At 42.8% G+C, this 14205-nt stretch overlaps 1 protein-coding gene across 5 annotated transcripts in view; it reads right to left on the reverse strand.

The window, feature by feature from the left end:
- Positions 1–14205, reverse strand: part of bnc2 (basonuclin zinc finger protein 2) — a 154608-nt gene that overhangs the window by 73221 nt on the left and 67182 nt on the right. For 3 of the 5 annotated variants that reach the window (XM_079336878.1, XM_079336876.1, XM_079336879.1), the window contains exon 3: positions 11900–11962. The exons of the other annotated variants lie outside the window; for them this stretch is intronic. In XM_079336878.1, the coding sequence (XP_079193004.1) occupies positions 11900–11962 (63 nt within the window). The remainder of the gene's footprint in view (positions 1–11899; positions 11963–14205) is intronic. 5 annotated transcript variants of the gene reach the window in all.

Consider the following 14205-nt stretch of genomic DNA (forward strand, 5'->3'; position numbering starts at 1 on the left):
TGATCTCCACAGTATACACACATACAGGGAGGTACACACACACACACACACACGCACAAACAATCATTCTGCAGTCCCTCTGCATGTGTCCTGTCATATCTCCTTCAGCCCATAATTGTCCCAACTTATAGTGTTCCTTCCTGGGAGCCACAGTTTAGGGGAAGTGAAATCCTTCTAAGTGACTGTCACAATGCATCAGCCTCAGGCAAGGGACAACCCCCCCCTTACTCTTTCAGCGAGTCCCCCAGCTGCATCCCCCTCCCCATCCTTGCTGGCTATTCCTCACTTTAAGTATTTTTCTTGCAGAGATGCTCCACTTGTGCTTTCACTTTGTTCCACTCTGACGCTCTGTCTCTTTTTCTTTACGCAGTAACTCTCCAATCACACTCCACTTCCTCTATCCTTTTGTCCTTCTTTCCCGCCACGCACTGCATTTAACCCGGGGGGGAAAAAAAGCTCCTGTCACAACATTGCACAGTCATTATTCCCTGTCTGTGACCCGCTCTCCACTCAATCCTTGTTCCCCCCTACAACACTTACCAGGAGAAGCAGAGGTTGAGTTTGCTTCTTCTTCTTCTTATCTTCCTTTAAAGAGACCATCACTCCTTTCATGCACAAAAACACACGCTGACAAGAGTGTGTGTCCTCTGGACAGCCAGAGTGACCTCTGTCGTGACCCTGGCATGTCACAACCCTGTGATGCATGTGTCACTTCTTCTCTCCCTCTGACCCGGCTGCTCACATCTCTGTCGCCCAAGCACACCAGTTTCTCTTGTTGCCTCTCTATATGAACAAGCAATGGCCAGTCTACCCTATGAACTGAATATTCTTCCTATAAAAAATTGTTTTGGTCCACCAAAGAGAATTTTTTGCCAAAGGCTGTCACAATAAAAGGGCCTGTTACACATTTTCACAGTCCAAATAACTAATGTTCACCAAACTCTCAATGAAACTTGAATTGCAACTGCATAGACATATTCAGTGGATTTGTACTTTCAAAAAAGTGTTTCATTTTCTGTTGCTCAACAAATTGATTTGTCTTCTAATTATTTTGGCACTAATGTGAATATAATGGACCAGCAAAAGAACAAATATAAAAATGCAAAGATAAGAAATAAAATGATCACACCAGAAGTGGCTGTTACAGTTGCACATCTAAATCAAGCAAATACAAGAAAAGCAAACAGCCAAAAAAAACAGCAATATGGTTTTAAATAGCAAGGATAAATGTGCTTATTTTGGACCACAGTAATACGCACGCATGCACCCACATGTACTGTGCTTGCATTTACATGCTTTTTCCTCAAAGGTGTTTTTCTATTAGCCTTGTCATGACTGGGACTGGTGCTTTATTGAGCATTTTATTGGAGCTGTGGACAGATCAGACGCCCATCAACCTTTCATCGACCAATCATGTGCAGTGAGGGGAGGGACCTGGGAGGTCTGGCAGAGACGAACACTCTGCAGGGGAGGGAGGAGGGTGGTCATTCACTCATCACTTGGATGCAGTCTGGCACTCTTGTGTGTGTATGTATCCGTTTGTGTGTGTGTGTGTGTGTGTGTGTGTGTGTGTGTGTGTGTGTGTGTGTGTGTGTGTGTGTGTGTGTGTGTGTGTGTGTGTGAATACAGAGAAGGGTCAGTCCCTGGTCACCAGATGGTAACTGTTTGGGCTGGGACCACAGAGAGCCAAAAGAGGGGGACAAGTCTCTTTACTCTGCTTTATTTCTCTACTCCCTCACACATGCACACAACAAACCATGAGAGTGATGGGTGATAATGGAGCAGACACTAACAAATCTGCACCTCTTGGCTGGAGACCTTGACTCAGAGTCAAAAAGCAGACAGTCTGTCCAACTTATGAGCCCAGCTACAATATTCTACTACACACTCAGACAGACCATGGTGACCATAACTGTACAGCGTTCTGATTCCAAAGACACACATTTGTTCTTATATGACTTTTACACCATTGAAATTCACTGTGGTTGGCTTGTACATGTAGAAATAATTGCTTTGCTTTACAGGAGTTGGGTGAGTTTTAGATCCAGTGGTCTGAGCGGGACCTTGTCACTGTGTGTGGCCTTACAATGTGCAGGCTACTGCTGCTCTGGATATTAGTTCTCTTGTATGTCTGGCTATTAAATACCAATCCCCAGCCACACATCCATGCGCACACACACACACTCACACACATTCTAACACACACAGACCATTTCCCTTCCAGTCTCAAACTCAGGGACATAACAGTTTTGGCTGGCAGTATTGTGTGGGCCACAAGGAGAAGGAGAGAAAAACCAACTGTTCTTTTAGGTGAAACCTTCCAGCTGGATTCAGAAATGTGGGGAGAAAAGAAACAGGCATTTGCCAGGACATCTAAGGAGAGCAATTCGCTGGAAGGAGCACTTGTGACTGAGCAAAAGGAGTTTTGGGTGAAGAAGTGAGACACTCATAAAGAGAGAGGACAAAATGAAGCAGAAGAAGAGGAAAAATCAGCTTTTGAGCTTACGGAGTGAAGAAACAAGGAAGGAGTGAAAGAGTAGAAGTGAGGAGAGTGGAATTGTAAAACGGGAAAAAAAAAAAAAAAAAAAAGGAAACAAAGAAAGTAGAGAAGTGCCAGCAGCTGGACTTCTCCTGCTAATTCAGCACTTTAACAAATCAATGCCACTTGAGGAGTACAATCCGCACCCTGAGCTCCGCGAGACGCATCAGTGAGACTGTAGGCGTGTTGGTGTGTGTGTGCATCTTGTGTGTGAACAAGTGTGTGTGCCTGGAGGGGTTGATGATGTTAGTGTGTGGTCATCCACAGTAGTCCACATTAAGGTCCAGTAATGTGTTAATTTATAACTCTATCACCCCAGACGCCTGCATTATCCATCTGTGTCACACACCAGGCCTACGATATCTATCACCCGGAGGGGAAAAATGGCCAGTCCAGAGAGATTAAGCCAACAGTCGCACAATTTCTTATTTTTTCCGTCTTTATTTTCCCTTTAGCCTTTATCCATGCCATCCCTTCCACACATAGCCTCTCACTTTTGTCCTCAGCTCCCCAGGTCAGGGTGATCAATTATGAGCTGACAGACCTCTCAGACCTGGCTGACCACTGGATCTTCAGAGGCCCCGCAGACATCACTATCTACCCAGATATGGAGCACTTAAACTGGGCTTCAACACCACCCCCTCCCCCCGAATGCCTGTTTGAATATCAGTGATCAGAAATGAAATTACGCTTCACGTTCTGACCTCTGTGAACTTAAAATGTGTTACCACTTACAGGAGATTGACAAAACAGATTGTAATAATAAAACAACATAAATGTGTCTGTGAGCTGAGAGCAAAAAAACTGGCACCATTCGAAAAGACCCTTGACACATATAATTCAGTGACACATGACCCAGTCCCCCATAAGACTACATGAGTTGAATTTTATATGTTTCGGCCACTTCTTCTGTGCATAAATTGTTATTTCCTTGAAACATAATGCAGCAGGAAAGTATACTTTTCTCCCGTTAAAACGATATATAACAGATGTCAAAACATGCAGACTATACGCAGTGTTTCTGTGTGTTTTAGGGCGTGTGTGTGTCAGTTTTTGTTTGTGCAGGTGGCTCATGCTCTCTTTGTCAGTAGCATCGCTCACTAATAACACACAGGGGGAAATGATCAATACTCATCCTCTCTATTCAATTTCACAACATCACTACTACCACAGGACACAAATGCACAAACACGCGCACACATCTTGATGTACGGTACACCAACATGATTGTAAAACAAAAGGATTTGACTAACACATCTAGCCAGAGGGCCGGCTAAAGCAGGAGAATGTTGCTTTGGTGTGAATGTGAGCGATGCATTAATATTTATTTAGTTAGAAATACTTCCCTCTATCCTGGGAGAGAAATAGTGAACATGAGATACACGGGATAAAGGAGTAAGGGGGTGTGTGTGGGGGGGGGGGGGGGGGGGGGGGGGTGATAGGAAAGACAAGCAGGCAATTCCACCTTTAAAGAGTGCAACAGTCATCACGAGAGGAGAAAGGGAATCTGCCCATTAAGACTAAGTGGATGTCTATTAGATCATGGAGGTAAGGAGGTGGGCATTTACCATCAGTACTCACAAACAACCTTGTCTGCCCCTGAACTGTGCCAACGCTTACACACAGACAGCGTGTTGTTAAAGTTTATCTAAAGTTTTTCTTTAATAAGTCGCTCTTTAAGCCGTTGGACATTTTACTCATCTTTGTGCTTTCTCCAACATGTTTAGTGCCAACATCACCTCAGTGAAAATTAAGGCAATTAGAAGACCATCAAAGTCACCACCCAGTCCTATGAGATCAAACAAACCCTCTGCCCTCTCTCTCCCTGCCTGTCCCCTTCATCCCCACCCCCTTTTTTTTATCCCCAGTGTAAAAAAAACCATTCTTATCACTGTGGTACAGTTAATCCCCCCTTTCCTCCTCCTCCTCCTCCTCGTCCTCCTTCCATGGTGGTGTCCCTCAGGAGGGTGCGTGAAAGGCTAAAAGGAGGGAGCATATTTGCCACTTGCCTGCGACACATAATACGGAGCAGGCAATCAACTTTGGCTTGACATGTATTTGCTCATCTCTGGGACACACACACGCCGCCCCCCCAATCACTGCTGGGAAATTGAAGGGTGAGGGGGGGGGGGGGGGGGGGAAGGAGGAAAGGAGCCCAAATTAACACTTGACATTCAATACGGTCAGGTCCTTAATTGGCCTGGGCCTTCCTGAGAAGGCAATTTTGTATTCCCCAAACTGCCCCCGCACTGCGCCATGTGCCAGTGTCATCTGTGTACAAACGTCGACGTGTGTACGTGTGTGTGTGTGTGTGTGTGTGTGTGTGTGTGTGTGTGTGTGTAAGGAAGAGGAAAATGTTTAAGTATGTGCCACAGAAAAACGGAGACAATGTGTGTATGCATATATCTGTGTGTGGCTGTGTGTGTTTGTTGGAGCCGGGGCCCTGTCCTGAGAGAGGCCCTCTGGTCCCTTTCCTTTCTCTAATGAGGCTGGATGAATTAGCGCTACGTGACATGATTTGAACAGCGCCACTCCCTCTCCTCTTCTCTCTTTTTTTTTCCTTCCCTCCCTCCCCTTTGTCCTCCTCCCCTTCGCATCCGCTGCTCTTCTTTTTCTTTAAGCGGTGACAGGCATCTGGTGGCCGAAAAAATGCCAGGAGCAACCTCGCGGCACTCGCCTTTTATGCATGCTGCTACTACTACTGTTTTACACCACACACACAACAACAACAACACCAACACACACCCACAATAAAACACTTTCGCCTTCATCCTGCTCCTTTTCAGCTCGCTCCCGCATGCAAACGTAGACTCACTCGCACTTCCCAGCGGATCCAGTTACAGTTGATGTTATTACAGCTTTCAACCTGAGAGGTATTAGGCTTCCTTTAACAGATCTGACAGCATTTACAACACAGGCAAGTCGACGCCTCTAATCGCCTCTGTGACTTCAGCCTATTACCAATTGATCTCAGAGAGAGCCTCAGCCTCACCTTCTGACTGATGCTCAAGCTGTCGGCTCCTTTTCCTCTTCTTTGTCATAAGGCGCTATCTCTCTTCGCCGCTACATCCTGTAAACTTGACTGCTCTTTAAGTGCTTTCATTTCAATGCTTTTCCTGCAATAAATCTCACAGCGGTTTGCTTATGATATTGTATTATTTATGTTATTGAGTTATATCTATACCACCCATTGATCAGCTACAAAGACTCACCTTTGCCCTTGTGAGGCTCCGTTCAAGCCTCAAACAAGACACTAAATTTATTGGCTCAAAGCTAGCAAAGCAAAATTGCAGTAAATCTGGGTGATAAATCCCTCGTTGCCAGCCTTTACAAATCTAAACTGATCAACAAGCTGCGAGGTAATGGCCTGGATAAAAGAAACAAAAGCTGCAGATTTTTTATTTTTTGTATCTGCAGGAAACATAGCAAATGGATTAAATGCTATGAAATATTAAATGCCAGTCAGAATCACACACATCATGCAGCGGACGTTGCTCCAACAAAGCACTTATCGCTGAGTGTGTTTCCCGACAATGGAAGAGGCAGCTCAGGCCATTTACTGAGAAAACATCAACACAGAGAATGCAAGTGCTATGTGTGTGTTTGTGGCTACATTCCTGCCTGCACGCCTGTGTGTGTGTGTGTGTGTGTGTGTGTGTGTGTCAACAAAACACAGAAAACAGCCTTTTCTGTACAAGAATTCTCACTTTGTCCCGTTTTAAAAAGCGGCAGCTATCACTTCCATCATACAATAAATGTCACAAGAGGTGACTGACCAACAATTTGTGTTGCCAGAGGTCACGCATGCTGACCTGATAACCCTGACTGGTTGCCGCGGATACAGGGTCAGCTGATTTGATGTGTAACAGAGTTGGCTAATTAGATCATTTGTGAGTTAATTGACTTTATAGATTGTTAGAAAGTGATGTGAAATGCTGCTCGATATGTGGTCGGCTCACATGCAGGCTCAGTTCAGAGTGTGTGTGTGTGTGTGTGTGTGTCACATTTAAATGAACAGTGATGTCCAGTGACAACGCACACACATTGCCTATACCTAGAGCCCACACACACTCTGGTATTTCACCGCACTGCGCACACATCCTCACAAAAACTAGAGCCACCCAGAGTCTCCGTTTGCCAGAAAAACACGAGCTGTGGGATGCCAAGGCAGCTGCATTTTACAGTGGCCATTAAACGTTATTAATCCAACAGCGCAAACATCTTTACAAAGTCAGCAGAGAGCACAAACAAATGCTTACACATGTTGCATTAACACTTTGCGCACTTGAAAAAGTAGCTAATGAGTTAAGACTCAAGTTTTTTCACAGAGTAAAAACGACATCACCGTTAGCAAGCAATTTACACAATGTGCATAAGGAAGAGACATAATAGTCGAGTGTGAAAGCTGGTATATATGCCCGTAGGACTGAAAATCTTTGTTTGCTTGTGCGTGTGTGTGTGTGTGTGTGTAAGTTGGCTACAAGCCTAACACAGCCTGTACCACTAGCCTCCCTTCTCCAAAACCTCCCTAAAAATCCTCCCTGGGCCTCTAGCAATCAAATCTCCACGGTAAGCTGGAGACAGAACAGAGCAGGGCGGAGAGATAGACGTAGAGTACAACACAAGAGCAAAAAAGACTGAGAGAAAGAAAGGAAATAGACTATAGTAGGGGGGATCTCTCTCTTCTTTCTACTTCAAAGCCACAGAGTGCAATGTATGCCTAACAAGAGAGAACCAACTTTTCCTCACCTTGTAAACTGTGGACATGAAATCGCTGTTACCTGTTGCAAACCCATTTTCTTTGCACAACAGCTTTGATAATTTGCCAGCACATTACAAATGTACAACAAAAATATACTCCACATTATATGAGAGAGTCAACTGTGAGCCCTGAACAAAATCACCATGATTATACATAACCATAAATAAGCCTGATGATGATGATAATGGCTTTAACAATAATAATAGCAATTCAGCCTGAGTGCTTTTTCAAATAACAGTGACAGCATTAGCCACACCGCCAACAGAAAAATGAAAGACTCAGAGCCTTGAGAGCTCTTCGTCTTCTTTTGCCGGTGCTGATGGGGCAAATTGGCAGGCAGACTGAGCAGAGAGGGGTCCTTAAGACCGACGTAAAAATAGTAAGGCTGTCGATTTGCCCGTTGCGCTGGCGCAGCTCCAAAGAAAACAAAATCACAGGAGCTGAGGAATAACAGGAAAAGGGAGAAGCCACGGTGAAAGTATGCCCCAAGTTCCTGTCACTTAGCGCAGGTCACACCTAATGTCACCTTCCTCTGCGTGCACAACGGGAAAGAGCGCTCTCGCACAACAATGTGTCTGCCATCTGGTCAGTTCTTAAAATACTACAGGACACCACACAATGTGTGTTTTCTCTGACTCTCTCTTTCTTCACTTTAGTCAACTAAGTGTGATGATCCTCTCTGCCGGTGGCAATCTCTGGGTCACTGAAGCCAATGTGAGCCCCTCCTATTTCTCAACATCCCCCTGACCCACGGTACTGCCACTTCAACCACACACACACACTCACACACACAGGACACAATTATACTTCAACCTTTTCATAACTGCCTGGAGCTCTGTGACAGCTGCTGCATTCCTGCCGTGTCCGAGAAAGAGAGTGTGTGTGTTTATGCTTGTGTGTGTGTGTGTGTGTGTGTGTGTGTGTGCGTGTGTGTGTGTGTGCGTGTGCGTGTGTGTGTGTGTGTGTGTGCGTGCGTGTGTTGCCCTGGCCCTGTGCTTATGTCCCCCTCATTAACCAGTGGCGGGGTGGTGACATCCTGAGCGACTGGCCCTTCAAACACACACTTCCTTTTCACACCGACGACTTCTCCCTACTGCGGGGAAACTACCCGAACACAACCTTTTTTTAAAGGAAATGTAGAGAAAAAATAAATGAAGAAAAAACATGGCAGAAAACAGGATCTTTTAAGTTGGAAGCAAGTACAAAGAAAGAAAAGAAAAAATGTAGGAAACAAAAAAAAAAAAAAAAAAGATAAATTATTAAAACCGAATTGTCTATATGCAGTGAGGCTCTAATCACAATCTGCAGACATTGTGTCTTTAGTTTACATATTGAATCTTTTTTTGTTGTTACAATGAATCTCAGCGACATAAACCTACTTGTCGGAGAAACAAGCTGTAATAGCACTGCATTATTACATGTAAAAAATTCTATTCGGATTACCAGTAGTGCATCGATTATTTTAGTCAAGAGGCTTTGCGGAACATCAGTAAATAAAGAACAAGGAAGGGAATAAATGTGTTTCTTTATTTTTACTTACACATGCCCACACAGCACTAAAAGAAGTTCCTGGGAAAGTCATCCCTCTGATAAGAAGCAGAGAAGCAGGCTTTGCATTTCCGTTATTGCTTATCATGCACGCACAAAAACATACAGTAAACTTCCCTGTCAGACGTATGACAAAGAATGCCTTTTCACTTCCACTATTCTGTCTTACGTATATTAATGGGCCTTTCAGAAGGGCTACGCGGCCGTCTCCTCAGGACAAACAGGAAACAGCTGACATGAAACCCGTGAGTGATGCTCACATGATGCTTATTGATCCCTTCTTGGCCCTGGGTCTAACATACAGAGTCAGGGTCAGTGCTTAACTACAACACTGCTACTGCAGGGCATCACTGCGTGGCTGCAGAGGTGACGATATGACCTAGAACACCCATGATTGTGTGAGGGGTGGAGTTTAGTGGGACTTAATATGAATTTACATTTAACAAAAAAAAATTGTGATTATTTTTTTGGAGGATATTAAAGTGAAAGAAAGTGATACAAAGCAGCAGAATGGAGGTATATGCCTCAGAAATGTCTGGAGTTGCATTATCATTCTTCACAAAAGGAAATCAAAAACAATGGAATTAAAATCCCAGATACTGAGTTTACCCACTCATACTGATGTATACAGTAGGTAATATACATATTTATTAAGGGGCATGAAAGGGAAACAAATGATATTAACACACTTAATGGTGAAAAAAACAGATTAAAGAAAGTCAGTTAAAGTTGAAAGTAAAAATATTGCAGACGTCATATCTCCCTGGTTAATGCCTGGGTAAATAAAGTGGGTACCACAGCATGAATGGAACCTTGTACATCCTCCTCCTCCGTCAAACTCGATGGCTTCTTAATGAAAAACACACATGCACACGTATACAGTAAATATACAAGCAGCTGCAGCCACCTTCCCACTCAATCTCACTCTTTCGTTTCTGAGCTCCCTCTTGCAGAAATAATGCTGCCCTGAGGAAACACATCATCATCGTTGCATGTGCAAAAAGACTAAGAGATGCCCACTGACTGAATGCCACAGCGGCCTTTCTTAATGCTGCGTATGTTATCTGAACCCTCTAAACTGCCCAATAGCGTTGCAATTATTGTATAAAAGGATGTGAGATCCAACTGCAGGTTCGCAGTTAGAGACAGGTGGGATGTGAGCCACTTTAGAATGAGCTTTAATCCTGCTCCAATCAGGTGTGAGACCAGAGAGTCATATTGGGTAACATACCCATGTACTTCCTCTACTCCTGACATTTGTTTTTGTGGGCTTTCCTAAGTAGCACTCCCATAATCGCATTGAAAATAACACACAAAGTGTTCCTCTGTTATACAGTGTAAATCTCAAGGGGCCTCTCTTTCATATGAAGACAGTAGCTGCAGAAAATCAGTTTTAACATGTGGAGGACCGTGGGTGGTGATAGAGTGTAAGGTAGGAAAGACAGTAAAGAGGGAGGGAGAGGAAAACAGGGTTTGAGGTGTGGGGAACAAGACGAGAAAGGAAAAGCGAGTGAGAGAAGAAGAAGAAGGAGAGGCAGTGGGAGACAGAAACGTAGTAGTAGAAGAAGAAGAAGAAAAAGTAGTAATGGGGGAAGTGGTGCGTGTCTTCTCTGCAAATCTCCTCTTTCACCTCTGCTCTCCTCCAGCTCTCCAGCCAAGGCCAGCCAAGAGACACTTCACCTCGCACCCACACACACATGGAGCCCGGGCCAACACACAGAGACACGCACAATCAGAGGGAGAGGACACACACCCACAAATCTGCACATGCTCGCTCTCATGCTCTCTTTTGCAAGCAAACACACACTCACAAAAAACTGGCATATGAGTATTTAGCCACCCACTCAGAAAAATAAATGGCAAAAGCACAGACACAAAAGCTTTATCGCACACATGCACAGACGTAAACTTCAGCAACACAGGGCACACACATACACATTTGACACCAGATACATGTCCATATAGGCATACAGATGCTCTGTGTGCAATGACCCATCAAAGACAGACACGGAAATAATAGCAGTTGAGGGTAACAACACGCACGCACACACGTTCACAGACTGTAGATAATTCTACACATGTGCATCAAATCACTGCCTCCCAGTCACACACTCTGGTAAGAAGCAATGCATATGCACCACATATGCAACACGCCTGTACTCTACTGTGTAAAACAACGTGTGCACATAGTCACTCACTCACCACCATAAGTGTATCAGTGTGTTAATGGGAAGATTAGCACATTGTGTGATCTGCACTGAGGGGGATAATATCAACCTCATTTCTACAGTCAGACAAAACAAAGCGGAGCGAGTTATTCATCAAATGTGTCTGTCAACATGTTCTCACAGCTAGCAGCATTCACTTTTATAGATTTAACACACTCACGGGATGGACTGCATTAACAGAACATATGGAATGAGGGGGGAAATAACAGATTAGACTTTAAAACTGAAAGTGACTGAAAAATTTTAAATTTGATGAAAACAAGGAAAGTCATAAAATGAAAACAGGGAATGAAGGAACCGAAAAAAAGACAAAAAATGTGGAAATTAATTTCATGTTGAAATGTTTCCATAATATATAATAGATTTGTATTTTCAATGCCTGTATGATGTTGAACTGATATATTAAAAACAGGCATTCTGAATAAATTCACATTTTCCTTTTGATTAAGGTGGGAAAAAATACAAGGACAAGTTCCATTTTATTCCAATGATTTGCTGCATTTTTCTTCGATTTTTATTTCAGGATTTCAAAGTCTTAAATTTGCAAACATTGTGAAATAAGGAAAAGGTGAATGCTGCTAGCTTTTGTGTCAGATTTTGGATTAGAAATTTGATGAAAAACCATTTTCTTAAAAATGAGTTTAAATATAAGGATTGAAGGCATGCAAACGTTTGATATTTTAGAAAGGCCTAACATTGCTAATACTATAATGTTATCATCTATTTTTCTACACTATATTTCTTAAGCCCTTGAATTGCTTTGTGGAAATAGAAAAGTCTCAGGCGAGCAGGCAGCAGAGAGCAGACACGATGCCACTGTACCTCTTCCAGGTCTCGGCCCATAGTCGACCTGTCGCACTTCAAAGGAAGCCGCGTTACAGCACCCTTGCAAAAAGAAAAGGAAGATGCTGATTTAGAGAGCGTCTTAGACTGAACACATGCACTGCTTCATGTTGTCTTTCTCTCTTTCTCGGGGCTCTGCTGTAAGCCTGGGTGGCAGCGTCAGACCCTAAGGTGGAGGTTATGAGGCACTTTTATTTTTACGAGCTTTCCTAACCTTGAATTGTTCCTGCAGTCCTCCATCTGAAAGCGAAGGGGAAAGTAGACCAAAAACAGCGTTGAAGAAGACGCGGCCTCCGGCTGTTGTATTGTGGAAGAATCATCCCTGATGAACCAATTAGGCTCGTAGTATCACTTAACTCCGGGCTTTTCAACTTGCAAGGGTCGATATTGAGAGGCTCGTATGTACAACAGCGGGTCAATTAAGGCTCCAAATATTATTACTGCGAAATGCTGGGAAATAATTCAGCTCCTAATTAATGTGTGTGTGTGTGTGCTTTTTTTTTTTTTTTTTTTACAAACAAATGATAAAAGTTCCCCTTTGCAGTGTTTAGTGAAATGTGAACCGATTTCTCAACATTAGGAAGCTGAGAAAACAGCGAATATTTATCGAATCCATTTCATTGATTTTATCTAAATTGCAAGGCAACTCGTGTTGTTTCCGGTTGACATTTGCGTGGGTTGTGATGGCTGTGAATCTACTTCAAAAAAAAAAAAGTTTCTTCATGGATTAAAAGGCTACTAAGGCCTGTTCTGAAAGCTGAAAGATTATTCGCTCACAAGCCAGTTTTATCTCATAGGTCATTGATTTCGTTAGTTTGCTAAAACGTGCATTTCAAAAACGACTGGATCTCAAAATAAAGGCTATATTATGCAATTTAATAGAACAACTTTAATACTGCACAAATTATTTAATTCATTTTAATTTTCGTCTTTCACCATTTTTGCCAACAGCACATTCAGTCGAATAGACCATTATCAATTAATATTTCTCTCTCTTTTTTATGAAAGCGTCGTAGTGAACATGTAAATATATTTAGAATTGTATTCTAGATTTTTCTACTATTCACAAAGAAACATAAAGACATGAAAAATCGTTTGAAAACAGCAGTCGATTGTATCGAAAGTAAATCAAAGAATTTAAATAGTTTTATTTAAATAATTGTCTTTACGCTGGTGGAGACAGGTGTTGCTTTTTATGGCTTTTTCCCCCAAATAACTTAAAGGAGTAATACAAAATATAATAATTCTATCAGATTCTAATTTTATCATTTTAAAATCTCTACTTAATTTTCTCATCGGTCTCTCATGTAGGCCTATATGCACCGAGATGGTCAGAAGCTTGCTATAAACCAGGAGCTTGTTTATCACCTGTCAACGTTTTGCATTTATGATAAAGTGTTTATTATTATCATTATTACTAATCCCTTGCCTTGAGCAAGTAGTTTACAATATTATTTCAAAAGAATACCCACATATTTTGGCTATCGTGTGCCCTGCACCTCTCCACAGCCATCTGGCCTGAGCGCACTGCGCACATCTTTTACGCGTCTCCATCGATCAGGTGGAAACATAATTTGGCCTAACAATGCTAAAATACCGCATCCCTCGTGTCACCTCGTTGATCTTTAAGGGAGAAAGTGAGAGGGGGGATTTTGAAACTCGAGATCATAACGCATTTCTCTCCTTCAACACCCCAGGGTGCGCGAGCCTCGGCAAACACAAAGTCATTATCGGTTAGATTCCAAGAAGGCGAGTCTGTCAAGGAACAGGCTTTCTTTGGAGAATTTATGTCATCCCTACTAAACATGGGAAGATTTCATCTAAGTGATGCGAGGAAGGATACATAACAGCGAGTCCCACAGCTGATTATATTGAAACAACGGTGCGCATTTGTAAAAAGGAGTGGGGATGAGGACGTGGGGTCCCAGCAGATGCTAAGCGCAGGGGCCCATCCACCTGTTTCACACCGGCTCCACCAATTTACTCATCAATAGTTTCTATCATCTTTCTTCAGAACAAAATATGCTGCTGCGTGATGTGAATTAAAAGTGAAACAATGCTCTAATTAAATTCAGTCAAAAATTCCTCACATCTTTCACAAAGATTAGGCTGAGTGAAGAACACAAAAATTGATTCTTTTTCGTAAGGAAACACAACCAAATATTCCCAAAAGTTACCTGGGGATATATTATAGTCTCGACATATCACTTCCCCCCCTTAACTATGACACTTCTGGCATTCTGAAATAGTTTAACTCTGCCGTCTGTAAATATTGTCAAGGAGAC

This window comes from Symphodus melops (genome assembly GCF_947650265.1).
Source record: "Symphodus melops genome assembly, chromosome: 2".
NCBI classification, from domain to species: domain Eukaryota; kingdom Metazoa; phylum Chordata; class Actinopteri; order Labriformes; family Labridae; genus Symphodus; species Symphodus melops.